Raw genomic sequence first — 26,799 nt, 5'->3', positions numbered from 1 at the left:
GTTTTGCTCAAGGGTTTGCATTTAGGAAAGCACATTATGTGACACCTACACACACGTCAGCAAGCTGATACAGTCGTATATTAGGAGAAAAAAAATCCTAAAATACTATCATCAAAACTAAACCTATTGCAGTTAAAGCCTACATCATACAAAGTTTTCATTTTGCTTTCATGTATAATTTTGCCTGGATTCTGTTGACTTATTGTACTGCTGCTGCAATCATATACACTGTCCTAAGTTTATTCAAATTAGAATATGTTCATACTAAAAAGCTGTCAACACAGAATTTTTATACTACATTTTACTTTATAGTATACAATACTGCTATACAAGCAATTGGTTCTGGGATTTCCTCCTCATGTCATGATTTCCTTGCTCTTGTTGTCTCTGGCTTGCTCATTAGGGATTTAAATCTACATCCCAAATAATGTAAAGCTGCTTTGGGATGTCTTTGGTTGACAAATAAAATTTAATTGAATGGCATAGTACTTGAAATTGTTGATGATGGCAACCCAGATGTGCACCACATTCCACCTGTCAAACATCGTACGATAGCAACCCTTCATATGGGAAGAATACTTCATCTGGTCCAGGCTTTTTTTTTCCACGTCTCAGTGAATTAATGTTCTTTTGATCTGTTAGTTTTCTTGGATGCCAGAAGTCCACTACACTACTCTATTTTGGCTGACTTCACTTACTAGAGTTCTCATCTCTCCATCTGAAGTGCCTCTCGGCTTGATCCTGAACCCACTTTAGTAAGAAGGACGTGTGCTTTGAGCAGATTGAAAAGGCCTGAGTCAGTATAGCCAGTACAAGTTTTAAACACAGAAGAAAAAAAACAGGTATGAAGCTCTTCAAGCATTACAGATGTTTCTTATTATATATACTACATAAATGCATTAATTAAATGTAGCATTAAATGCTAAATGTTTAAAAGTCTAGGCTTAAAAGAGCAGTTTGACATTTTTAGAGCCCTCTGTTGCCTTTTTGAGGAAGTGCAATTACAAGGAGAATGTTGACAAGCCTCCACAGTTCCCTGTTCACTGTCTCTTCTTGAACTAATCATGCATCTTGAGCTACTTATTAAATATGGGGGGGATCCAAACAGTCACTTTTTAGTGTTTTTTTTATTTCAGGGCCTGAAAATCCTTTAATCCTCAATGATCATGAAAAAGAACTGTCAGCTTTACTGAATTGCACTAAGAATGACAACAGTAACTAGATGGTGACTACAATTACATTTTAATGCTTAACAATTAATGCTTATTTTACAATTTGTTTTGGTTTGATGTTAAAGTGTTGACTACTGCCATGTACTTGGTTTGGCATTTATTCTACACTGATGTTATAATGTCTGCTACAGGATGTTTTCTTCTGGTACTAAGCCAATTGAAATACTTTTAATTTATTTATTTATTTATTTATTTATTTATTTATTTTTATCTGAACTGTGGCCTACAGATTAATAACCTCAGCTCTATAACACGTTTAAAATATCTTTGAAATATGATGATGGATCTTAAAGCCATTATAAATTACACATCCTGCCTTTAAAATGAATCACTGGTCTGAAGCCTGCTTGTGCATTCATTTTTCTGTTCAAATGTTTTTTAAGTACATATACCTATGCTATGTCTGATATGAGTAAGGCTAAGCAAGTCTGTGGGGGAGGAACGAAACAGTGGCTAAACAGGTGCAGGGTGCTGCTGCCAGAACTTGCAACGCGAACACACAAGTCAATCAGACAAACTTCACTAAATAACACAGACTAATGACCATCTGTACACTTGATAGAGAAGTAGTGGGATGTGTGACTGGAATGTAAAGATGTGAAGGGGGAGGATGAAAAAGTCAAATGATGAGAGACAATGTGAAGCAGGAGACATATGGAGAGAAAAGCAGTGACAGAAAGAGGAAGTGGGGAGCATGTAAGGGCACTCATAACTGGAACACTCAACACACCACAGCAATGAGTACAGCTGGGTCATTTGAGGTTATATATAGACAGAGAGAACCGAGAATGCCTCTTACACACACACACACACACACACACACACACACACATACACTGCAAAAAAGCATCCAACCACCTCAACCTTAAAGAGCACCACATCAACTATTCACATTGCTCTGTGGATCTCCCCTTGTAGAGATGCTATTGGTTGAATGGTTCTTGTCACTTCCTGATGCTCCACCAATCACACGTTCATGAGTGTTGGCAGCTTATTTCAAGCTATGAACTTAATACACAGTGAGGACAAGGGCACGGACAAGATTGCTGTCTGTGAAATTGACTGCCTGCACGATGCTAATCCATTAGCACAGAGGAGGGGGAACATAATTTATAGCGAGAAGTAGGGGCAGGTTTAACAGCTCCAGGTATGGGGAACAAAAGGGGTCAAAAGCCAGCCTATCATAATTAAAGACTAATAGCTTTCTCTTTTTTCCTATTCACTAAGACCATTTATAGTTAAACATAGGGCAGTGGTAGCTCAGTGAATTAGGTGTTAAGGCATTAGGGCAATGGTAGCTTAGTGATTAAGGCACGTTTCATAGATGGCAGCTTGAGCAAGCCCCATCACTCTCAATGACCACAATGTCTCAAATAAAAGTAAAAACTTTTTTATAAAATTTTTTGATTAAATACATATACGAAACAAGCAGAAGATATCAATATTGAAATCCCCATTTAGGTCTAACAAATAATTCTCAAACAAACTGACTAAGATTTGTATCTTTTCTGCTTTATTTCCTTTACCATGTATGTCCATTAGTATTGTATTGTGTTATGACACCATTGGTAGAAGGTTTTAACTCAAGGTGCCAAGCAGTTTTAAACATTTAGAACTCCATTTAATATGCAGTTTGGGAAATCCAGTACCCTGATGAGGCTTTTAATCTTTCTACTCATCTTATGAGGTGTCATTAGATTAGACACTTAAGATCAGCAGCCTAAGTGAAACAAGTGCCGAGTCTAATTTTTTAAAGTGGTGGGAAGAAGGAATAATAAATGAAGACACTGCATATTTATTTTGAGTTTTTAATCTGACTGAAATAGATGTTTGGTATGGTTTTGCTTGTTGCACAGTGGAGCACTGGATAGTTTTTGTCCAGAGATTTTGTACCTTATTCAATCATAAGCTCAGGTTAATGTCCATGTGGAGTTTTACATGTTCTCTCAATTTCCATGTGGGTTTGCTTTGGGTTCTCCGGTTTCTTTCCTAAATACAAAAAAACAAACAAAAAACTTGGCAATGAAATTTGCTAGAATACATTTTCTCTAGATGTGAACGAGCACACTCAAAGTTTCTAGGAGAAGCCCTGGATCTATTTCCTGGTCAGAAAAAGGTTTCTGATGCTGAAGGAATTACTGTATATTTTTGGAATTATATAGAATTCTACTGAACATTTATCTATTTTTTGATTGTTTTTTTCAGATGGTATTAATAGCATAAATCATTTAGTTTATGAAGAATAGAAGTAGCATTCTGCAGATATTTTGCTAATGGATTGTGTATGAATAGAAATGGTTTAATTTTGATAGCACCTGTGTATAAAATCACCCACCATATATTATTATGCGTGCTGTATCGTTTAAGGGATGCCTTATGATTCTCAGCATTAGGATTGCATGCGGGGGCTTGCAGATGTGTGATGTGTGATAATGTTGGTGCTGGAGGATGGTAGAAAATTGTGTGGGTGTGAAGAGTGACGCCATGTACGCATCAGATGCACAAATACATTAACAGCAGGAGCTCTCCAGTCTTCAGATCTCAGACTACTTGGAAAGAGTTTGCATAGTAGCAACAAAGGGAGAGTGATGCACTACCAGGGTCAATATTGACAGTGTGCAACACATGTCTCGAAGCCTTACCTAAAGATCAAGGTCTGATATCCACACACAGACTCTGATCCACACACACACACACACACACACACACACACACACACACACACACACACCGACCTTAATGCAATGTGCACACATAAAAACAAACATCCTTGAGAGAGAGTGGGTGAGAAAGCAAAAGGCTATCAGAAAGAGCACTGACAGTATGATTGCAAGGTCCTAAATGCTTCACAAAACACACACACACACACACACACACACACACACACACACACACACACACACATAATGAGTGGTTGTAAATCATGATATGAACTTATGATTACAGCAATATACAGAAAGCAGACAGAGATGCCTCTGAATCACAGTGTTTAGGGGCTTAAGTGTGAACACAAACATGCACAAGCACACGAGCACACACACACATCGAATACACACACCCAAGGGTCTCACTGACAGAGCAGCTGGCTGGCTTACGTAAGTGCTGCCTCCTGAGCCATGTAGGGAAGGTTGAGTGAGCAAACAAGGAAGCCTCCCTCCCTCCCTCCTTTTCTGTGTGCGTAGGCGGCCTGGGCTTCGCTTGCGTCTGTCTTCATGCTTCAGAAATCCACCAGCTAATTTTGCTATCACTTGTCACCACATAGGCCATTAGAATACACCCAATTTTCCAAAACAACATTGAACACGTCAATTAACACTGGCGAGAACACAGGCATTATGGGCTGATACAGTGCTACAGCGGCAGCATTTAGGGAGATGAGCATCCGCTTCTTTGTGCAAATTCATACACACACAAACACATGCACACACCGGGGGTAATAGATGTAGCTCTACTAAATATATGCATGTGTGTCTGTGTGAGAGACATCCATAGTGGAGACCCATCTGTACGTTGAAGTTACCTCATCAGAATGTTTAGTTGCCATGAGTGGTAGATAAATGGAAAGGGGGAGTTACAGAAAAATGGGAGGAGTCGTTGTGACGTAATTTTACTTAAGTTGCCCAGACTCAGACTCAGAATAAAACACAACTGCCATCTTGTGACGCATGAGCAAACTACATCTGGCTTTTGTGCTTTTATTCCATGTCCTTTATTCACGTTTCTTGTTTGAATACAAAGCAGCATTACTTTAAAGGATCCATTGTGTGAAATCAATCCAGACCTTCAAAATGAATTATAGAGTGCCATCAATTTTATTAGGAACATCTGTACACCTGCAAATTTATCTAATCAGCCAATTATGTGAAAGCAGCACAATGCATAAACTAAAGCAGATACAGATCAAGAATGTCCACATGTAACAAATTATTCTTCTTTTTTCAGCTTCTCCCATTAGGGGTCGCCAGAGCAGATCATCCGTCTCCATACCACCCTGTCCTCTACATCTGCCTTTTTCAACCCAACCACCTGCATGTCTTCCCTCACCACATCCATAAACCTCCTTCTTGATCTTCCTCTTTTCCTCCCTCCTGGTGGCTCCATCCTCAGCATTCTCCTACTGATATACCTTATGTCCCTCCTCTGAAAATGTCCAAACCATCTCAATCTCACCTCCCTCACCTTGTCTCCAAAATGTCCTACATGCCCTGTCCCTCTAGTAAACTGATTTCTAATCCTGTCCATCGTTATCACTCCCAACCAGGGGCGCCGTTAGGGGGGGTGCAGAGTATGCCAGGCATATGGGCCCAGGAGAACGCTAGGGGGCCCCACAATCATCAATTAAACTTTTTCCAATTAGTTTTTTTTTTTTTAATCGTACATGCACACATATATTTTAAATAATAACACTGTGGTGAAATAAAATAAATTCCCTGTAAATAAAATTAAGCCATATTAACTGTATTATTAATAATATAACATTGTATATATATATATATATATATATATATATATATATATATATATATATATATATATATATATATATATATATATATATATACAGTGAGGAAAATAAGTATTTGAACACCCGCTATTTTGCAAGTTCTCCCACTTAGAAATCATGGAGGGGTCTGAAATTGTCATCGTAGGTGCATGTCCACTGTGAGAGACATAAAAAACATCTAAAAGACATCTAAAAAAAAATCCAGAAATCACAATGTATGATTTTTTAACTATTTATTTGTATGATACAGCTGCAAATAAGTATTTGAACACCTGTGTATCAGCTAGAATTTTGACCCTCAAAGACCTGTTAGTCTGCCTTTAAAATGTCCACCTCCACTACATTTATTATCCTAAATTAGATGCACCTGTTTGAGGTCGTTAGCTGCATAAAGACACCTGTCCACCCCATACAATCAGTAAGAATCCAACTACTAATATGGCCAAGACCAAAGAGCTGTCCGAAGACACTAGGGACAAAATTGTACACCTACACAAGGCTGGAAAGGGCTACGGGGAAATTGCCAAGCAGCTTGGTGAAAAAAGGTCCACTGTTGGAGTAATCATTAGAAAATGGAAGAAGCTAAACATGACTGTCAATCTCCCTCGGACTGGGGCTCCATGCAAGATCTCACCTCGTGGGGTCTCAATGATCCTAAGGAAGGTGAGAAATCAGCCCCGAACTACACAGGAGAAGCTGGTCAATGACCTGAAAAGAGCTGGGACCACCGTTTCCAAGGTTACTGTTGGTAATACACTAAGACATCATGGTTTGAAATCATGCATGGCACGGAAGGTTCCCCTGCTTAAACCAGCACATGTCCAGGCATGTCTTAAGTTTGCCAATGACCATTTGGATGATCCAGAGGAGTCATGGGAGAAAGTCATGTGGTCAGATGAGACCAAAATAGAACTTTTGGGTCATAATTCCACTAAACGTGTTTGGAGGAAGAAGAATAATGAGTACCATCCCAAGAACACTATCCCTACTGTGAAGCATGGGGGTGGTAGCATCATGCTTTAGGGGTGTTTTTCTGCACATGGGACAGGGCGACTGCACTGTATTAAGGAGAGGATGACCGGGGCCATGTATTGCGAGATTTTGGGGAAAAACCTCCTTCCCTCAGTTAGAGCATTGAAGATGGGTCGAGGCTGGGTCTTCCAACATGACAATGACCCGAAGCACACAGCCAGGATAACCAAGGAGTGACTCTATAAGAAGCATATCAAGGTTCTGCCGTGGCCTAGTCAGTCTCCAGACCTAAACCCAATAGAGAATCTTTGGAGGGAGCTCAAACTCCGTGTTTCTCAGCAACAGGCCAGAAACCTGACTGATCTAGAGAAGATCTGTGGAGGAGTGGGCCAAAATCCCTCCTGCAGTGTGTGTAAACCTGGTGAAAAACTACAGGAAACGTTTGACCTCTGTAACTGCAAACAAAGGCTACTGTACCAAATATTAACATTGACTTTCTCAGGTGTTCAAATACTTATTTGCAGCTGTATCATACAAATAAATAGTTTAAAAATCATACATTGTGGTTTCTGGATTATTTTTTTTTAGATTATGTCTCTCACAGTGGACATGCACCTACGATGACAATTTCAGACCCCATCATGATTTCTAAGTGGGAGAACTTGCAAAATAGCAGGGTGTTCAAATACTTATTTTCCTCACTGTATATGGGGGCCCACAATTCTGTCTTGCATACCCCCCTTAAAACTGTTAATTGCGCCCCTGCTCCCAACGAAAACCTCAACATCTTCAGCTCTGCTACCTCCAGCTCCACCTCCTGTCTTTTACTCCACTGTCTCTAAACCATACAACATCGCAGGACTCACCACAGCCCTATAAACATTCCCTTTCACCCTTGCAAATACCCTTGTATCACAGATCACTCCTGCTATCACTCTTCTCCACCCACTCCACCCTGCCTGCACTCTTTTCTTCACTTCTCTAACACACTCTCCATTACTTTGCACTGTTGACCCCAGGTACCAGAGGTGCCTTGTTGATAAAAGAGGTCTGAGGAAAATGTGAGCAGAAAAGCTACTCAAAACACACAAAATATTTAATCTGGTGAATGAGCAGACCACATCAAGATCCACTACTGTCAGCCAAGAACAAGAATCTCAAACTGAGCAGGTAAAGACTAGAAAAAAACCAGTTTTTAATGATATATACAGTGGGGCAAAAAAGTATTTAGTCAACCACCAATTGTGCACGTTCTCCCACTTAAAAAGATAAGAAAGGCCTATCATTTTCATCATAGGTACCCTTCCACTATGAGAGACAAAATTAGAAAAAAAAATCCAGAAAATCACATTGTCTGATTTTTTAAGAATTTATTTGCAAATTATGGTGGAAAATAAGTATTTAGTCAATAACAAAAGTTCATCTCAATACTTTGTTATATACCCTTTGTTGGCAATGACAGAGATCAAACGTTTTCTGTAAGTCTCCACAAGGTTTTTACACACTGTTGCTGATAGTTTGGCCCATTTCTCCATGCAGATTTGTTTTTCTCCCAGAGCAGTGATGTTTTGGGGCTGTCGCTGGGCAACACAGATTTTCAACTCCCTCCAAAGATTTTCTATGGGGTTGAGATCTGGAGACTGGCTAGGCCACTCCAGGACTTTGCAATGCTTTTTACGAAGCCACTCCTTCGTTGCCCGGGCGGTGTGTTTGGGATCAATGTCATGCTGTAAGACCCAGCCACGTTTAATCTTCAATGCCCTTGCTGATGGAAGGAGGTTTTCACTCAAAATCTCATGATACATGGCCCCATTCATTCTTTGCTTTACACGGATCAGTCATCCTGGTCCCTTTGCAAAAAAACAGCCCTAAAGCATGATGTTTCCACCCCCATGCTTCACAGTAGGTATGGTGTTCTTTGGATGCAACTCAGCATTCTTTCTCCTCCAAACACGACAAGTTGAGTTTTTACCAAAAAGTTCTATTTTGGTTTCATCTGACAATATGACATTCTCCCAATCCTCTTCTGGATCATCCAAATGCTCTCTAGCAAACTTCAGATGGGCCCGGACATTTACTGGCTTAAGCAGGGGGACACGTCTGGCACTGCAGGATTGGAGTCCCTGGCTTAATAAATATGGTTCCATGCCTTTTCTCAATGTTCTTTGGTTTCCTAGTGTGTTTCTGATGGTAGCCTTTGTTACTTTGGTCCCAGCTTTTTGCAGGTCATTTACTAGGTCCCCCCGTGTGGTTCTTGGATTTTTGCTCACCGTTCTTGTGATCATTTTGACCCCACGTGGTGAGATCTTGCGTGGCGCCCCAGATCGAGGGAGATTATCAGTGGTCTTGTATGTCTTCCATTTTCTAATAATTGCTCCCACAGTTGATTTCTTCACACCAAGCTGCTTACCTATTGCAGATTCAGTCTTTCCAGCCTGGTGCAGGTCTACAATTTTGTTTCTGGTGTCCTTTGACAGCTCTTTGGTCTTGGCCATTGTAAATATATTTACATATTTATTACTTAATTTATTACTTAATTTTTTTCCCTGATTGACAATATTTTGATCATTGTACTTTTATGACACTTGTATTCACACCCCTTTATTGCTGCGTATAATTCAACAAGGTCTGGTTATAATGCATTAAACGTATTTATATACACTATAATGTTTATAAACTTTTTATTAATAGCAAAGGTGTGTCACAGAAAGAGGGGGCTGGTTCCATGCCTTTTCTCAATGTTCTTTGGTTTCCTTCAACCTCCCAGGGGTCAGAATGACTAATCAAAACTGTCCTTAGGTGTAAATGAGTGTGTGATCGTTACCTTTTGAGTATGGTTCTTCTCAGTTCTTCTCTCATTTTCCAAATATCGTCTGGTTTGCTAATTAGGAATAAACCTTTAGGAATTGTTATAAAGTTATAGGATTAATAGTTATTAGAGGTGATTTATAAAGTTAAAGGATTTACAGAGTTGATACAAAGTTCTTTAATCTACTGTGAAGCTGCTTTGTGACAACTTTGTGAAATCCATTGTTAAAAGTGGGATATAAATGAAAGTGAATTAATGTGACATTCTGTTGTGATCCCCCACTAAACCTGACTGTAATATATAAAAGCACTATATAATATAATATAATATAATAATATAATAAAGCACTTACTGGAGATAAATATAAGAAAACAATAATAATAACAATTTAAAAAAAGCAGGAAAAAACTTGATTCAGTTTGTATTGAGTGGCTCTTACTCGCTGTGTACTACTACTTTACAAAAATACTAATTAGCATATGAGTTTAGTTACAAAGCAGGATATTTTTTTAATAAGTTTGACAGCTGTCATCTTCACACTACCATATTAGCAGCCAGAATCTTCAGAATCTGTGAATCAGTGCAGCAACTCACACAAAAGCAATCATGGTTGGATTTCTTTCTTCATGCATCTGTTAATACAATGAACACCTTCAAATTGTTAGTGTCCACTGGGAGGTTTTTTTTTTTTTTTTTTTATGAGTGTAAAAAATCTGTCGCTCACCTGACTTTACGTTTTACCAGAAACTGGTAGCATTTTTAACACCTTGGTTCTTTTTAAGAATGACTAAAAAAGAACAGCAAATAGACCAGCAGCTGCGGTTAATTCCCATGAAACTGACTTTATTAGATTGTTAAAAATAAAGCTATGATGCTGTTGTAGCAAACATTGAACAGGAAAAAAAACACAGTAATGACAAGCTGTGACAACCACAGCACATCCTGTGTCGTTTAAGGGACCAAGTAATCGTACACACCCACACACACACACACACACACAAGTGGTTCGACATCAGTCATACACACACATACTAGTCCACCCAAAAAGGTGGCAATAATCAGGGATATGAACAAACACATTGCAGTGTCCTTTTAAAAAAAACATGCATAGCTTAGTACAATGAATGCTGAATTCCTTAAGATCCACAGAGTGTATTCTGTATATCCCACACATTCTAATCCATGATGTTACACTTATCAACCAGTCATAATGCAATTCCTTCACAAAGTCTGCAATAACACAACACGTAAACCCATTTTGAGTGCCTGATATTACACAAACTGTTAGAATGTGCATGTATAAAGTTACATTCGGAACCATAAAATTCATTATGAAAAAAATAAAATAAATACTGGAATGGCAAAACACCAATATGAATATTCCCTTAGTGGAATAATCAAAGAAAAACAGACTGCCTGTTAATTATTTCCTTCAAATACAAAAAAGGTAAGTTAAACACTGGCCTGCTGTGCTTTAATATGAACAGACCGCACTAAAGACAAATGTTTTTTTTAAATGACACAGAGATAAGAATAAAAACAAACTGGTTTCAGCATCGAAGACCAGACGTGTAAACACTCGTTGTTTTTTTTGTTTTTTTTAAATGAGACAAACGATGTAAGGTGCGATGAAAAGTGGTTCTGATAAAATCCCTGTCAAGAAATGAGACCTTAAAAAAGTTTGTTCTTAAATATGAACATTTTGTAGTGAAAGTCCAAAAAATAAAAAGCTTAAATGGAATGCAAATAATTAGAGGCTGTTATGTCTACAGTTTTTCCTTTGGTAACAGGCTAGCCCCTTTTTGGGAGAAAAAAAAAGTGTATTTAGAATAAGGATAGATCCAAGTTTAGATCTAATAATGTTGGTCACTATTTTAAAGTGCCAGCAAGCTCTAGCGTACTGTGCTACCACATGAGGCAGAATGTAGTGCTAGGGCTTTTACAACACACTTGACTACTTCATTCTTACTAACACATACACACACACATACATCACACACGACAAGACAGACCATGCCTTTACAGTTCTGAGACTGTTCTGCGAACAGAACGCATGCCAAACGGATAGCAAAAATAGCTTTCTGTTGCTCAAACGATTTTACTGCGACACCAGTTGTAGTGTCACAGTTGTAGCCTTTGTCTCTGTCTTTTTCCTATTGAGACAAACAAATAACTTGAACAGGGGGACTTATATATGTGCAATTATATGATTAGTCATGGTGTAAACTCAAAGCATGTGTTTTCTTTAACTGTTCTCTGTGCTTCAGTACTAAAGTCACTAAAACTGTACAGTCCTGGATGGATGAATTTACTTCTTCTCTTATCCCTTATTTTCTAGATTCCCTTTGACTTTATGCCTTGGCATGGATGAAAATAGAAAGTAATAAAACATCAAGAAAAAAAAATCACAAAAACAAAAGCATCACCTATGAACTCGGTTGCTGTACGTCTTCTAATAATAATCATGGGAATCACAATTCTAGTAATTTTTGTGATAAAAAAAATGTAACAGCAGGCCACAGGGTGGCTTTGAGAGGGCGGAGTTCTCTGTTGAACCTGAGGCAGTGATTGGCCGCTCACTCGTCATTGATGGCAACCTGCCAGACTATGATGTGGCTGCGATCGCTGGTGGTGGGAGCAGACTGCAGCTGCAGGGTGGGTTCTAGTGGTTCCTCGGCTACTACTTCTCTATCTTCGTCACCTGCCAAATACGCAGCCATAATATCAGGATGGCAGAATGTAGTAGTGCTCCTAAGTGAAAAGCTCACAAGTGTGTAGTTTTCTTACCCATCCTGAAGTCGATGTATCCCTCCCCCCCACTCATGACCAGCATGAATTTCGGAAGCTGCTGTCGTGAAGGACTGTCTGAGGAAGGAGAGTGTGAGTCTTCAGGTATGCTGTTAGGTGCTGCTGCTGCTGCTGGAGGAACACATTGACCTGAGGGTAAAACACACACAAAAACATCTTAGAATTTTGGAAAAGCTATTTTAGAAAAGCTTAAGAGTCATACAGACATTGATACTTAAAAAAGCAAACACGTCCATTTCCCCAAAATAGCATGGAAATGTTTTTATTTAGTCTACTTTAATTTGGCTGTCTGCCTGAAGAGATCATGTTGATTAAGAAGTCTGTTCAACAAACACAGCTGTGAATGCAGTTAGTCTACCTAAAGATGTCTAAAACATTACCAGCTAAGTTGCTTTTCACAAGATTTGATCATGCTTTTAGATTTTTTTTTTTTTTTTTTTTAAGTGTAAAAACCCTACTGTACATGCCATAAAGATATAGACTGAACTGAAGTTTTATTCAGAATTTCGTGTTTATTATTTGTTTTTATAAGTTAATGCAGTGGTGAATACACGTTATAGGGATCATAGTTCAGCGCAATTAACCTTTAAATGCAAATTAAGTTATTTTTCCAAACCATTTACATTAAAGATTGCCAAGTAATTATTTAAGGGGTTTTCCCAGGCTGCTACATATATGCAAACACATGTACATAGGTACACCTAATATATAAATACTTTTACAGGACACTTGACACTTGTAGATATATGGTTTGTGCTTATCTGTTGCTCTATTTGTCAGCCCCTCTAACTCTTAAAGTAAATATAAAATTGTGCCCAATAAATCTAGATTGAATTTTTTTTTATGTTACCTGGCACCGCAGCAAAGAACTTGACTGCATCTTTGTGACCATGGAAGCAAAGTTGAGCATGAGCCATAGAGCAGTAAGGAACATACGAGCCCACCGTCCCACCGTCCGCACTCTCATCCCCAAAGACACGTACTGCACCACCGGGCCGGCTCGCTATCGCACCAACACTCCTGTTAGCTGCAATCCAAAGCAAAAAAAATGCAAGTAAGTGAACTGTAAGTGTTTTTGCAAAATCACAATGCAACTGTTTTTTTCTGCATTAAGTGGTATTTTTTTTGAAAACTGTGCTTTTGTGCAAAAAAAGCAAGATGCGCAGACTGTCTATGTGTAAACAAAGCACCTATTACTGAGATTAGCTTAATGTTAACTATTAAAGCAGATTTGCTTAAGCTATTAAACAGATCATTGTCAGGCAAGTAAGGGCAAAAGAGAGACTGACAATAAAGGAGAAACAACAGAAAGGACTCGTATTGGCTTCAAAAGACACACTTGTACAGTAAATTAATACTAAAACTGAGAACTTGTTAGAACTTACACATAACTACAGATCAGATGCCAGCTAGTTAGCGGTCACTAGAGGCATCAGGCATGCCCCACAGAGCACACAGGATATTTTTATAACTCTTGGCTTTTTAAATAAGTGGGAATCCATGAGAGGGAATTGAGAAGCATGACTGGGGTTAGAAAAGTCTAAATACTTCCATTATCTACCATTGGTAGGATAGGCACTACTGAAAAACCAACCTTCTAGACAAGCGGAATCTAACAAGCTTCAATGACAGAATGGCATTTCTTTTGTTTGTTTTTTTGTCCTTGTTTTTTTTATTTTCCTCACCAGATGTCACCAGTGTGTCCATGTTCCTTATTAGTCACCCACTTTCTCTACTTGTGTGTCCTTAGCCATGTCTTGAGTTAAAAGTTCTTGTAGCTGTTTTCTTTTTCTTGCTGAGATTTTGTTTTATTAATATTATTTATTTTCTTTTTTTGTACCTGTTCTACCTGTTGATATGTTTTTGTGTATTTGGACCATGGGCTGCTTTGTTCCTTTCTCATCATCTCCCTTCAAAACATGGAACATTGTTAGAGAACTCAATTCTTACCCAGCCAACCCTGGGTGAAGCCCAAACCCCAGCCCTAAAAGTAAAGTCTTTATACCGAGAGAACAGATAACTTCTTTTCATTTGACTATAAGGCACTGATTCTAAATATGGCCCAAACTGAATAAAGTAAACCAAAACAGTATTTTAATAAAGAAAGTGATAGAGACCCTTGTTCATCATAGATGCATGTTTGTGCATCAAATCAGACCAGAAGCTAAGCAAATTCAAATTCCACAAACAGATTTCTTATCAATTTCAGCTTTGCACTTCAATCTGCATTCTTCTCTACGCAATGCTGAAGCCAAAATATCCAGTGAGAGAAACCCAGAGACGATAGTCAGACAACCATATGCAGAAGTAAGTGCAAGCTATTGTGTGACAGCAGTTAGGGGTCTATTAGGGCTCTTATTGCAGCCAGTTTGCTAGGCATGTGGAACATTTCCCACTCACCCCTTAGCCTGAGAACTCCATGCTGCAGACCCACAGCTATTGACAGAAATACCCAGGGGAGAGTCACAGATAGGATGGTAAAAGGCAGAGGGAACGACAGGAAATGTAAAGCTAAACAAGATCTTTGTATCTGGCTTCACTCCTCTTGTACATTACTCTTTTTTTGAAATCCTGCACCAAAATATTTGTGAACTCACATTCTGATAAAGGGATAGAAATGATGACACCGTTTCCTGTCCCGACCCAGAGCCGCTTACAGGATACCATGAGCGCTGTGATTCTCACAAAAGAGAAGCCCAGTTTACCTGTGCCTGTTAAGCAAGAGAGGAACTTTGAAAGGAAAATAAAATGCAACACACAAAGCTCATGATTCAACATAAACATTTAAAAGTCATTACACTGACGAAACTGCAAATTATCTCCAATTCTGATTATGCGGCTGATACAAAAACAAAACAAAACAGTACTTTGTAACTGGGACAATATTGTGCAAATCCAGTGACTGAACAGGCCCTAAAACTTGCTCTAAATAATTCTGTTTAAGCAATACAGAAATAATCTGAGTTCTTTAATGTTTTAAAATAAACCTAATGTTAGTAGTTCCTCCTCACCCAGCATCTTGCTGACATATGGCTCAATGTCCACGTCTTGGAGATGCTGGAAGGTGTGCGCATGGAATAGACGCAGGGTGGAGTCCAACCGGATGGAGACCCAGATCCCATCACCCACCCAGGCCAACTGACGCACCTGACTCTCTTTACGAGGATGAGCGTCAAATGACTTCTGCTCTCACACACACACACACACACACACACACACACACACACACACACACACACATTTTCAAGAGTAGATTGCATTACTAATATCAGAGAACAAATGATATTTGACCACAACAAATATATTAGTGGAAGAGAAAATGTGGTTCCAAACACTTTTGAAACACTGTCATTAACTCTGTGGCATTCTGTTAACACACCCAGTAAGTAATGCACAGCACATAGACCAATCGAAAGCAGCTCTTACAGTTCACATATCAATAATTTCCTATAAATTATTACATGGTAAATTTTAAATATATATGTTCTATGAAATTTTCTGCCCTGCCAAAAAATACTATATATGTTACAGGAAACTATAAATATGCTCTTCTGGTTTAGAGCTGCAATAAAGCATGTAGAACAGGCAAATGGGTGCAAACCTCAATCTTCATTGCTTTGGGATGGACAATATAGATCTTGTTCCTGTAGCCACACCACACTTTATCATGTACTACTGACATACAGCGGATGGAGTGGTGCGGCCGGCCCAGGTCCAACAGATGATAGTTGGTTAAGTCCCACTGGCTATCTATATGATTAAAAAAAATTGACTTTCTGTACAACTGCAAAAATCAGAAAGACTTTTAATGGATGATAATACATGGTCTTACCTAGGCCTCTGTGGAAGATGGCAAGAGTACCATCAGCAAGAGCTACAAGCACTCTTCCTTTAACATGGCTGCAAATTAAAAAATGTCATATAAATATCAGTCAGATACACTGCATGCATGCCTTTCCTGTGTATTTTCATAGCATGAAGTTATGTGACGGTCTGATTCAGTTAGATCATCCAGCATTCTTCTTTACTCACACAATATTAAGAATGGAGTCTTTCAGCTTTACTGCATGGAGACACTTTCTCCACCGGGCCACAGATGAGTGCACATACAGGCTGGAGGAAAGAAAGAAAAGTGACATTGCATGTAATTAAATATAAACATGACTGCATATGTTTGTTTCAGATTGTGCATTATGAAAAGGATAATAAAGGTGTGTCTGTGTATGAGAAAGAAAAAGAGAGAGAGAAAGAGGGAGAGATAAACACTCACCAGCCATTCTGAGCTCCCAGCCACATGGTAGGCAGGGTGCTACTCATCCTCTGAGTGTCTTGCATGATTTTGTCCTGCTCGTTGCCTGGAGAAGCTGCTCCATCATTCTCTTGACCTGACTCCCTAGCACACACATAACAAACAAAATTAACTTACAACATACATTCATACAGGCGTATCTAGAACAGTACCTGATTTTCTCATAATAACTCATAATAACTGAGTCCCGTAAATATACAGAATATTGTCTGAAAAGGGTTTGGTTTGAGGAACCAATTATTTTCCAGACATTCTGTCTAATTTAACAGTCACTAAAGCAGTCTAGAAAGAAAAAATGTATCAACCCCCATGCCACAGACCATTAGTTTCACAGAGCTGAACATGTTATGAATGAAAATAGATGTACAGACTGTGTCAAGAATGTGAAAAAAAACCCTTTCATTCTCTCTGTACCCACCGCACACTGTCTGTGGCTGTTGAGCTCTCAGTGGGCTGCGCTCCCAGTGGATCTGTGAATACATGCTCAGTGTAAATGCCAGGCTGGCTGGTGTCTGTACCCGATGCCTCCTCCTCTTCCTCAGTAGCCTCAGTGGCTTCCTCTGCTGTGGGAACGCCGTCTTCACTGGGACTGGGTTCCCTAGACAACTCCACTGCACACACAGTAAAGTTACTGTACCACTGACCATTACCACAAAAATCACACCAAACACTAATTTACTAAACATAACTGAGTAGGCGGCTTTGACTTCAGATTATTGGTAGCTAAGAAACAGTTTTACACATGCTTTGTTTCAGGTGATTAAACACCAGCTTGAATGCCTGTTGTAAAGCAGGTACATATATCTGCACATATTCTTTTATCACCTTGATTAAAACTGTAAATAATATCTGTGCCATACCAAACTATTAATAAATGACTTACTCTGGACATCATGTAGACTTGAGTTAATGGTGTACTCTAGTATCTTTCACTGTACTGCCTACTGTAGATTATACAGACACCTTATTCCTGCATAGATTTTAGGTTTTTTGTTTGGTATTGGAACTGAATTAATATTTGATGAAGCTGCAAAGGAAATAAATAAACAATTGTTTATTCACATATTAGTGTTCTGCCATGATAAATACAAAATGTTTTTTATTTGTGTCTACTTATCACCTGAGTTTTTTTTTTTTAATTCAATATATTTATTTCTGTGTTGAGAAACTACAACTGTGTGGCTAGACCTTATGTTTACAGTTTGTTTGTCAATTTTGGTGATTATTACAATTATTCCACTTTAGGGGTGTAACGGTATATGTATTCATACCGAAATTGCTCAGTACAAGGCTTTCGATGCCTTTTTTGTGCCGAACCTGCACCTCGCACCTCCACCTCACACTTTTATTTATTATTATCAAACTTGAAAACATACACAACAATGCTGGGGTATTATAAAAAAATAGAGTTAATGCAGTGTCACTGTGGCTACTCACTCTTTTCCGGAAATAAGATTTGTTTTGCGCATGCATGAAAACACTAAAGAAGCCATAGCGCTAGCGTTAATCGCTAACAAGAAATTGCTAAGGATTCTTTTGCGTTTTCTGTCCAGCTTCAAAAAATTTCTCCTAAAATAAGAAAATCCTGACAACTGCATAATGAGTGAATGAATAAAGAATGAAAGGAATGAAGACATTGTTTTCTGAAAATTTATATATAAAATGTAAACACACACAAAAGGACACACACACACACACACACACACACACACACACACATATTTGTATTATTCAAATGGGGTCTAAAATATTTAAACTATTTATTTAAAATGTTGCATTTATTTAATTGTATTCAATCTATTTAATTTGTGGCAGTGTAATTGATTACTCAATTTAACCGATATCATGTGTATTGCATTAATTTGACTTATTCAATTTTGTTTTTATAAAATATTATTTTATATATCATTTAACCAAGCAGGCATTTCATTTTAAATTGTTTCAGAAATTGTAAATGATTAACATTTTTTTCACAAATGTTAATAATAATAAACTGCATTAATAAATTACGACAAGCTATTTTATATTTTGCATTTCTTCCCTCTAACCGTACCAAAATTTAACTGAATCGTGAATTCTGTGTACCGTTACACCCCTATTACACTTACATTTTCAGTTCTATGTGCTCAGCTCTATTGAAATCGTCCTCTGATTAAACCTTTATTTATCCCAATTATGCCTGAATATCTCTTACCTCTACCTCTTACAGGACTGAGGTCTGCCGAAAGCTCATTGGTTCCTGAGCCACCTGTCTGAGCTCCAGACCCTGCCCCTTCTGCTGTACAGCCAACAGCTGAGATGCCACTTAGAGCTCCCTCACTGCCATGTGAGCTGTTACTGGCCAAACTACCTGTCAGTGAAGCTTCAAGTCTTGCCTCTGAATCCTGAGGAACTTCTTCTCCAGCAGGAAAGTCTGTCTCAAGTACACCTAAAGCAAAAATAGTAATAATAATTGTCCATCCTATACAAATGACTAATAAAAAAAAAAAATAAAAAAAACAACAAGATACACCTCGAACAAAGATCCATTCAAATGGTCAGATAAGCAATGCTTAGGGCTGTGTGCTATCTGACCTGGCACGCTGGAAATGCACAGCACATGGGAGTTGCAGACGTAGAAGCTATCCAGCAGTGCAGAGGGCTGCGTGGTGTCCAGGATGATAACCTTAGTGGAGGATTGTGCACTGGTGCAAATCCAAACACGGCTGGACATGTCCATCTGCGACACCTCTCGTTCCTGCTCCTGACACACATATACACACAAGCACATGGTTAGAGAATCAAATTGTAATACAATTTTACTAAACAAAGAACAATAAGAGGACCGAAATGCTCTGTGTAAGACTTACACAGAAATCCAATTAAAATGTCTAAATTCAGCTTCAGTGTTTTAATCCTGTTTTAAAATATTGGAATAATTAGTTTAAAACATTTTTTTTTTCGCAGAGATTATCTACAATTTGCAAAGCATGCCCATATTATAAAGAAAATTTGTATTAGAAATAGTTTTTCAGGTTGTATTGATAAAGCCTATCACCTTGTGGTGCTGCTCCTGTTGATCCAGGCTGCTTTGAGAGCCATTCCTTGGTCTGGAGGTCTCTCCATCAGCTCCAGAGTCATTAACACATACACCTGAGCCTGTCTCATGTGGCTTCCCACCTGCAAGGTTCACACCAGCTGCACACCACAGCTAGGGAAAGAACAAAATACACTTTCATTACAGATATATGTACAGTATTAGAGGTTGTTTAAAGATAAACCATAATGAATGTTGCTACATTTGAACACAACAAGTGGTTTTGTGAGTATAGCCAGGTAATAAACCACAGCGGGTTTTATACCAGGCAGGTGCACACCTTCATTGAAGAATCTTTCTGATCCAGCGGTCTCAAGTACACAGGCACCGGCAAGTTCATCTTATTTTCTGTTTGCCTTCCATTTGCTTCCTGTTCAGAAAAAATAGAAAAACTTTATTACCTAAGTGGTGGACTAATTTTAAATACATTAGCTAGCTTACTAGCTTCAATGTACTTGCCCAGTGCTGTGCTTGGGACAAACCTGCAATAAAAACCAGCAACTAATGTAATTTAACTAAAAAGTAGATCAAGCTAATTATATGAATGAATACTCACAATGGAAAAATAAGTGAGCACTTGAATCTCTCATGTGTGTGACTGCTTTGGTATACCGTAACATAGCAACAAGCTAATGATGGTCATGCATTTGAACATGAACTAAATTATTCAAATGCAGTGCAATTGTTTGTGGACTATAGTTTTTTGCTGCACTGTATACATATATGTTACAATTTGTCCATGTATATGTCTGGAGATATTGTCTAGCCTCCCAGTAACTTTATATGTGCAATAAAAACATAGCCGGACCACATCCTTTGCTGCAAATGTGTAGTGCAGTGAGCTTTGCATTACCAAAGTATAGTTGAAGCAGCTGGTGCTTAATAATAAAAATAATTAGTATTTTTCGGTACTCACTGGTACACTAGCTTGCAGTTTGTCTCCAAGTTTGCAAGACTTTGCTAGTCATGACAGTAAACTATAATTAATGCAATGGTCTTGTAAACTGAAGCTAATTATCTTGCTTAGAATTGCAAGAACAAAATAAAAGATTTTGCTTGTATTTTACATTTTAAGAATGTTTGTACATTTTATATTTGATGACAATATGACAATTATCTAGCATGCTAAATGTAAAACCAAATGAATTAAAGCAGGGGAGATAAAAGCAACCTACTTATCTTCAGCTTTCTTCTGCCATCAAATAAACTCCCTGATCTAGCAAAATTGTAAACTTTACTAGAGTTTGAAATCTTGCCTTGTATTTACTAGGCAGACTCCAGCCGTCAGCTGCCATCCGCCCATCCTCCTTCTGTACGTGAGCTTTGACCTGCCTGTACTGAGCCTTTTTCTGCTCTCTACGTGATGGAGAACTGCATAAGTCCACTCTGTAAGAGAGGAGACATACAAAAAATTCAAATGGAACACTTTGACCTGAAAAGTCCACAAGGCTTTAAGGCAAATATAGTGTGAGCATAAGTGGTCTGAAGATTTGGTAAAGCTAAAGCAATACTAAACAGGCCCTTACTCATCTTTGAGAAAGTCAAAGGCTTTGGAACGCTCAGTGGGGAACTGGGAAAAGGTGCTGCTCTTCCTCATGGCACTGGGTGGGTTGTACTTGACATTAGAAGGAGGAGGCTTTACTGCACTGCTGCTGGTGCTGCTGCTGCTGCTGCTGCTGGCGGACGAGGGACTGAACAGCCGGCTAAAGCTGGGACAGACACACACACACACACACACACACACGGAAAACATGCACGGATGTTAATGGGAACAGGACATACACAACCTTGTCACATGGACAAAGCAAAAGATTGCCATCTGACAGTACAGAAAAAATCCTGCCATGAGAACCATGAGAAAACCCTGTGCACAATCCTACACAATACTGACATTCAGGAATTTAAGAAACATATATGTATATGTGTGAAATTCTGCATAAAATAATATTTGTAAATCAATTTCCAGAGATATTTATCCACAGTCTCAATTCATTGTGTATTAAAATGAACAACAGTAATGTATATTTTGTTAAAGAATAATATATGCGCATATATATGCATAATATAAAGCAAGTTGTCACAAGATACCAATAAGAATATAATATTTATTGAGCAATTCTTCTTTTTTTGAGTCTTTTTCTGCCAACGTTTTTTTTTTTTTTTTTATCAATTTTTAAACTAAAAACAAGAGGACCACCAGGGGGAGACAATATATAAAGCCTAATTTGAAAATAATTTTAATATTGTGTATGAAATGATCCTACAGAGTTTTAAAAAATGATATGAATTGAGATATTACAGCTATAATCTAACAAATACAATTCTATTCAGAATTTTGTGCACAAAAGGTATCATTGTAGCCTGCCTTTTAATTTCAAACTGCCATTACAAATTAATCATCATCTTGTCCAATATATACCGTCAGAAAATATAAGCGATGACATATCCAACTTAGCTAATTGGTAAAAGCAATACATTGTGAACTGAGGAAAACTGAAGACACCACAAGCAGGAGCAGCCCAAGGAATAATTCACAGAAAAAAAATTAATATTGTTTTTTTACATCTTTGTGCTGAGGGCAAAAAAGAGGCAGTTAGTATATGATTGTTTACCCACATGCTGAAGACCATGAGCACATCAAGAGATACAAGAAAATAAATACATGTATAATTTGAAATATGAAAAAAAAAAAAAAAAAAAAAAGTAATAAACAGCTTGGGGAATAATAATGTAGAGACTAACAATTTTGTGTGTGATGGTTTTCATTTAACAACACACACACACAAAATCTAACTATTATTGTTGATGTAGAGAATAATTATGGTGAAAATGCTTACAATTGCCAGATGCTGGACTTCTTCTTTTCTGCAAGAGTAGGGTTTTCCCTGGAAGCACTAGAGGGGAAAGGGATATTCCATTATATATGGAATAAAGCACACTTTTGTATGTGATGATTTTAATTTAACAGCACACACACACACACACACACACACACACACACACACACACACACACACACACACACACACACACACACACACATAATTAAACTATTATACTTCAGCTTCTAACACTTTAACTGTACTGTAACATCCACTCAGTCATGTCACAGGATACATGTTTACTAATATATGACTCAATCTGCAATGTTCCATTGTACTGTACTATTTTGGATTACATTCATCCATTTTTTAACTTAATTTCCTTTTGAGTCAAAAATACAAGCATTTATTCTGATTCATTTTAAACCTATATTTAAATCACTATTAAAAGAACATAGGCTGTATTAATAATAATAATAAAAATAATAATAATAATAATACAGGTTTTGGAGTGGTCATGATCAGAAGGTCAAAGGTCTACTTGAATCTTCATCTTCTGTACATGTTTGGAGATATAAAGGCTTTCACACCTCTGACATTATATCATGCTTTCTATAAGAAAAACAACAATTCTGTACTATAAACCTAAAGCTGAAATGTGTTGGGGAGAAGAAAGTCATAAACAGTCGAATGAGTGTTTACCGGATCATTTCTGTCCACCTGACAGCCTCCTGGAGTTCCATCAACCTTTCTTTATACTGGTTCCTTTCCATCAGCACACGTGCCATCTCTACCCTGGTGAACCGACGCCTTTGAGCTGTGGGTACATCACTCTGCCAAAAGAAGTCACGCAATATGCTTTAATCGCCATTAGAACTGTAAATGCACTACAATCATGCACAATAATGCTATTTAACAAAGCCATGCTCAATGATATAAGCCAATATTGCACAGTATTTAGGCAAATTATTCTCACATCATCTTCCTCTTTGTTATTCAATTTGGCACTCTCCATTTCAGCCCGAACTCTATAGGTAAAAAAAATAAAATGTCAGATAGTACATTTATTCATTCATTCATTTATTCATTCATTCATCCTTCTGTTTATCCTGGTGGGAGTTGCAGTAGATCCTAATCTTTAATTAAAGAAATTCTCAGATAAAGAAATGGTAACACAAACTTCTTGAGCTCTTCCTCAAACTCTTTGTTCTTCTCCTCCAATTTGGCCTTCGTCTGCAGAAGTGTGTTGAGCTCTCCTTGAAGAACTTCCTTCTCAGATGTAAGCTCATCCACTTGGACGATCAGGTCATTCTTTACCACATTCAGTGCATTTCTGTGCAAACACACACACACACACACACACACACACACACACACACGCAGGGGCGCTTTCAGCAATTTGAATTATATTTTTGTTGCAGTAGTATATATTTTTTAAGCAGTCCTACTTCGTTTCCAGCAGCTGTGTGTTTTCCAAAATGAGATTCTCCACTTCTCGACCCATTCCTGCAAATAAATCAGACCAGTTAGAACTTTAAATCTCAAGGTTAGTTTGTCTCTCTTTTGGAATAAGGACCTGGTGTGACCCCTGATCTCAAAGAAAAAAAAGCACACACTGCGACATGTAAATGCAAAGAAAGGAAAAGAAATAAAGTAAAGAGTTGAAGAAGCGAGACAGGCAATCAAACATGAATAGTCGAGCAGATGGTATGTCTTACCAAGCAAACTCAGGTCTGAAAAAGCATGCAGTCCATGTTAGGCAGAGAGAAAAGGAAGGATGAGGATAGCCTTTAAGTAAACAAATCCAACAAGTAAACCAGAACAAATCATACACTGTGTTCTACCCCTTAGGTGCTCTTATTTGGCAAAAATATGAAATGTTAGTTCAATTTCTGTAGTATTATGAAAAACATGAATGAAAAAAGAATAAATGACTGCAACCATTGTCCATTCACAGAGAAACAGACACACAGACAGGAAAAAAAGACAGCCAGAAGGGATATATACACACCAGAGTACTCCACTGGGATAAGGCACAAAAACCAGAGAGCAGGAAGACACAGAATGGAGAGAAAGAGTGGTGTTAGCATTACAATATCTAGCAAACAGCAGGGACTGACTACACGACTACACAGAACCAGGAAAGAACAAAATACTAAGCTAAAAGATTTAAGCCTTTTAAGGATTAAGCTACATTTAAGGAAGCTTTTATTTTATTGCTAAAATTTCCTTATGTTCTTTAAGCACACATACAATCTACGAATGATGCTAATTAGTGTCATAAATATATTGTGTCATCAAAAACTGGCAATACACAACAGTATGCATAAACTAGCATGCATAATATGTATTTTTAACTTTCATTTGAAAGCATGCTGCCAGATGTTCACGGTCTACTTCTGCTATTTTAGCTCTTGCAAAAGTACTGGGAATTCAGATTTTTCACCTGAGCTACAATGAAGGCTTTTTTCTCTTATTTCATTTAAAAATCCAAGCTTTTTCATATCATAGAAAGATTTTGCAGGATTTTTTTTCTTTCTTCCTAGTATTCAGAGGATAAGAGGTGGTGATTAACAAGCTTTTTCTTGGTAAGGAAGAAAGGCACATACCCAGGAGATCAGCACCTTCATCCACATCCCCAATGAGACCAGAGCCTGCACTCGACAGCTCCTCAAATAGAGAGTCTGTGTTCCTGTTAAACGCCTTGTTCTCTATACCTTTAGTCGGGGTGCTGGAACACATCAGCAAAACGTTATCAACTCGAAAACATGACAAACACAAATAATGATTACATTTAACATTCCCAATGTTATTTGTTCATGCTGGACCACAAACTTAGGTGGGATGCCTGGACTGATTGCATGAGTAAGAAGCTCCAACAAAGAATGTATTTCTTAAAGAAATTGCTTTCCTTTAAAGTCCAGAGTAAAATGCTTTTGATGTTTTATGTGGCTTTCATTGAATGCATTATGAATTATTGTGTGATTTGTTGGTATGGAAATGCTTCTGAAGCTCAGTAGAGGTCACTAGAGAAGGTAGTAATTATAGCAAGGAAACTGTTAGAAATAAAGTGACAGAGTATAGAAAGTAAATATGAAGAGAAAGTATTGAATAAGGCTAACATCATTGTGCATGATGAGAGGCATCCTTTGTCTTACACCTTTGAATTGCTTCCATCAGGCCGACGCTCTTAGATGTTTGAAAAATAGGGGAAAATGATCTTTTGTTCCCCAAGCAATTACATTTTTAACTCTTCTACCTCTAGTGGTAAGTAATGTGTTATGTGTTTTATTTGTATGTATGTGTGTATGTATGTATGTATGTATGAGTGTCTCTCTCTCTCTCTCTCTCTCTCTCTCTCTCTCTCTCTCTCTCTCTCTCTCTCTATATATATATATATATATATATATATATATATATATATATATATATATATATATATATATATAGACACTCATACATACATACATATATACATATACATATATATATATATATATATATATATATATATATATATATATATATATATCAAATCAATCAATCAATCAATCAATCAATTAATCAATCAATCAATGGCTTAATTTTTGTCTTCAATTGGAGAAAACTGATTCTCGCTAATTGAATACCTGTCCTTTGACCCAAAACACCGCCTCCATTACTACATGATTTTTCCAGGCAGAAACGATAAAAAATTAATCTATCTGCACCAATGCCACCCTGTATTTTGCATAAACATCTGCTCCAAACTACACAACATGCACAACACATTCTTTTGAAAATAAAACACGCAATCTGCAGTAGACCCTTATAAAAGCTTGCACATTATTTGCATGTCATCAATTTTGTGAAAAAACATTTTTGTGGTAAAAATGTTAGTATATTTTAGGAAAAAAAAATTTATATCTATGTCAGTGCACATGGAAAGGACATAATTGACCTGAAATACTGTATATGCCTTTTAACAGAGTTATAAATATATATTTTCTACCTGGAGCCTTTGTAGCCACTGAGGTCCAGATGGAGCTCTGGGGTTGACTCGATAATAGCTTGCACATCAGACTTGTCCTCATTCTCTGCCAAACCTACATAAACCAGATGGCACTTTATATACACTGATACACTGATATGAAGAAAAAAAACATTAATAAAGGAAATAAATGTTTTCATGCAGTTCTGTGATTTTAAGATACGGAGCCATAACCTTTTAACTTTAGCTTTTGATGTAATATTTTTGTGTAAAACATCACGTGCTATATGCAGTGAC

At 37.7% G+C, this 26,799-nt stretch overlaps 1 protein-coding gene across 12 annotated transcripts in view; it reads right to left on the bottom strand.

Annotated features, from left to right (window-relative positions):
* Positions 1 to 10,334: 10,334 nt before the first annotated feature.
* spag9a (sperm associated antigen 9a) overlaps positions 10,335 to 26,799 on the bottom strand; it is a 34,404-nt gene continuing 17,939 nt past the window's right edge. For 3 of the 12 annotated variants that reach the window (XM_046865851.1, XM_046865852.1, XM_046865857.1), the window contains 26 exons: positions 26,524 to 26,617; positions 25,142 to 25,263; positions 24,544 to 24,555; positions 24,251 to 24,265; positions 23,981 to 24,038; positions 23,713 to 23,865; positions 23,509 to 23,560; positions 23,235 to 23,365; positions 22,548 to 22,604; positions 21,237 to 21,419; positions 20,967 to 21,096; positions 19,991 to 20,080; positions 19,672 to 19,824; positions 19,209 to 19,377; positions 18,829 to 19,062; positions 17,053 to 17,245; positions 16,596 to 16,718; positions 16,358 to 16,438; positions 16,158 to 16,225; positions 15,927 to 16,075; positions 15,337 to 15,508; positions 14,923 to 15,036; positions 14,726 to 14,761; positions 13,176 to 13,352; positions 12,305 to 12,454; positions 10,335 to 12,218 (listed from right to left, as the gene is read on the bottom strand). In XM_046865851.1, the coding sequence (XP_046721807.1) occupies positions 12,094 to 12,218; positions 12,305 to 12,454; positions 13,176 to 13,352; positions 14,726 to 14,761; positions 14,923 to 15,036; positions 15,337 to 15,508; positions 15,927 to 16,075; positions 16,158 to 16,225; positions 16,358 to 16,438; positions 16,596 to 16,718; positions 17,053 to 17,245; positions 18,829 to 19,062; positions 19,209 to 19,377; positions 19,672 to 19,824; positions 19,991 to 20,080; positions 20,967 to 21,096; positions 21,237 to 21,419; positions 22,548 to 22,604; positions 23,235 to 23,365; positions 23,509 to 23,560; positions 23,713 to 23,865; positions 23,981 to 24,038; positions 24,251 to 24,265; positions 24,544 to 24,555; positions 25,142 to 25,263; positions 26,524 to 26,617 (3,041 nt within the window). In that variant the 3' untranslated portion in view covers positions 10,335 to 12,093. The remainder of the gene's footprint in view (positions 12,219 to 12,304; positions 12,455 to 13,175; positions 13,353 to 14,725; positions 14,762 to 14,922; positions 15,037 to 15,336; positions 15,509 to 15,926; positions 16,076 to 16,157; positions 16,226 to 16,357; positions 16,439 to 16,595; positions 16,719 to 17,052; positions 17,246 to 18,828; positions 19,063 to 19,208; positions 19,378 to 19,671; positions 19,825 to 19,990; positions 20,081 to 20,966; positions 21,097 to 21,236; positions 21,420 to 22,547; positions 22,605 to 23,234; positions 23,366 to 23,508; positions 23,561 to 23,712; positions 23,866 to 23,980; positions 24,039 to 24,250; positions 24,266 to 24,543; positions 24,556 to 25,141; positions 25,264 to 26,523; positions 26,618 to 26,799) is intronic. The other 9 variants (XM_046865860.1, XM_046865853.1, XM_046865861.1 and 6 more) reach the window with 6 other exon arrangements.

The sequence above is a fragment of the Silurus meridionalis genome, chromosome 14 (genome assembly GCF_014805685.1).
Source record: "Silurus meridionalis isolate SWU-2019-XX chromosome 14, ASM1480568v1, whole genome shotgun sequence".
Lineage (NCBI taxonomy): Eukaryota > Metazoa > Chordata > Actinopteri > Siluriformes > Siluridae > Silurus > Silurus meridionalis.
This window is presented reverse-complemented; position numbering and strand designations above follow the sequence as displayed.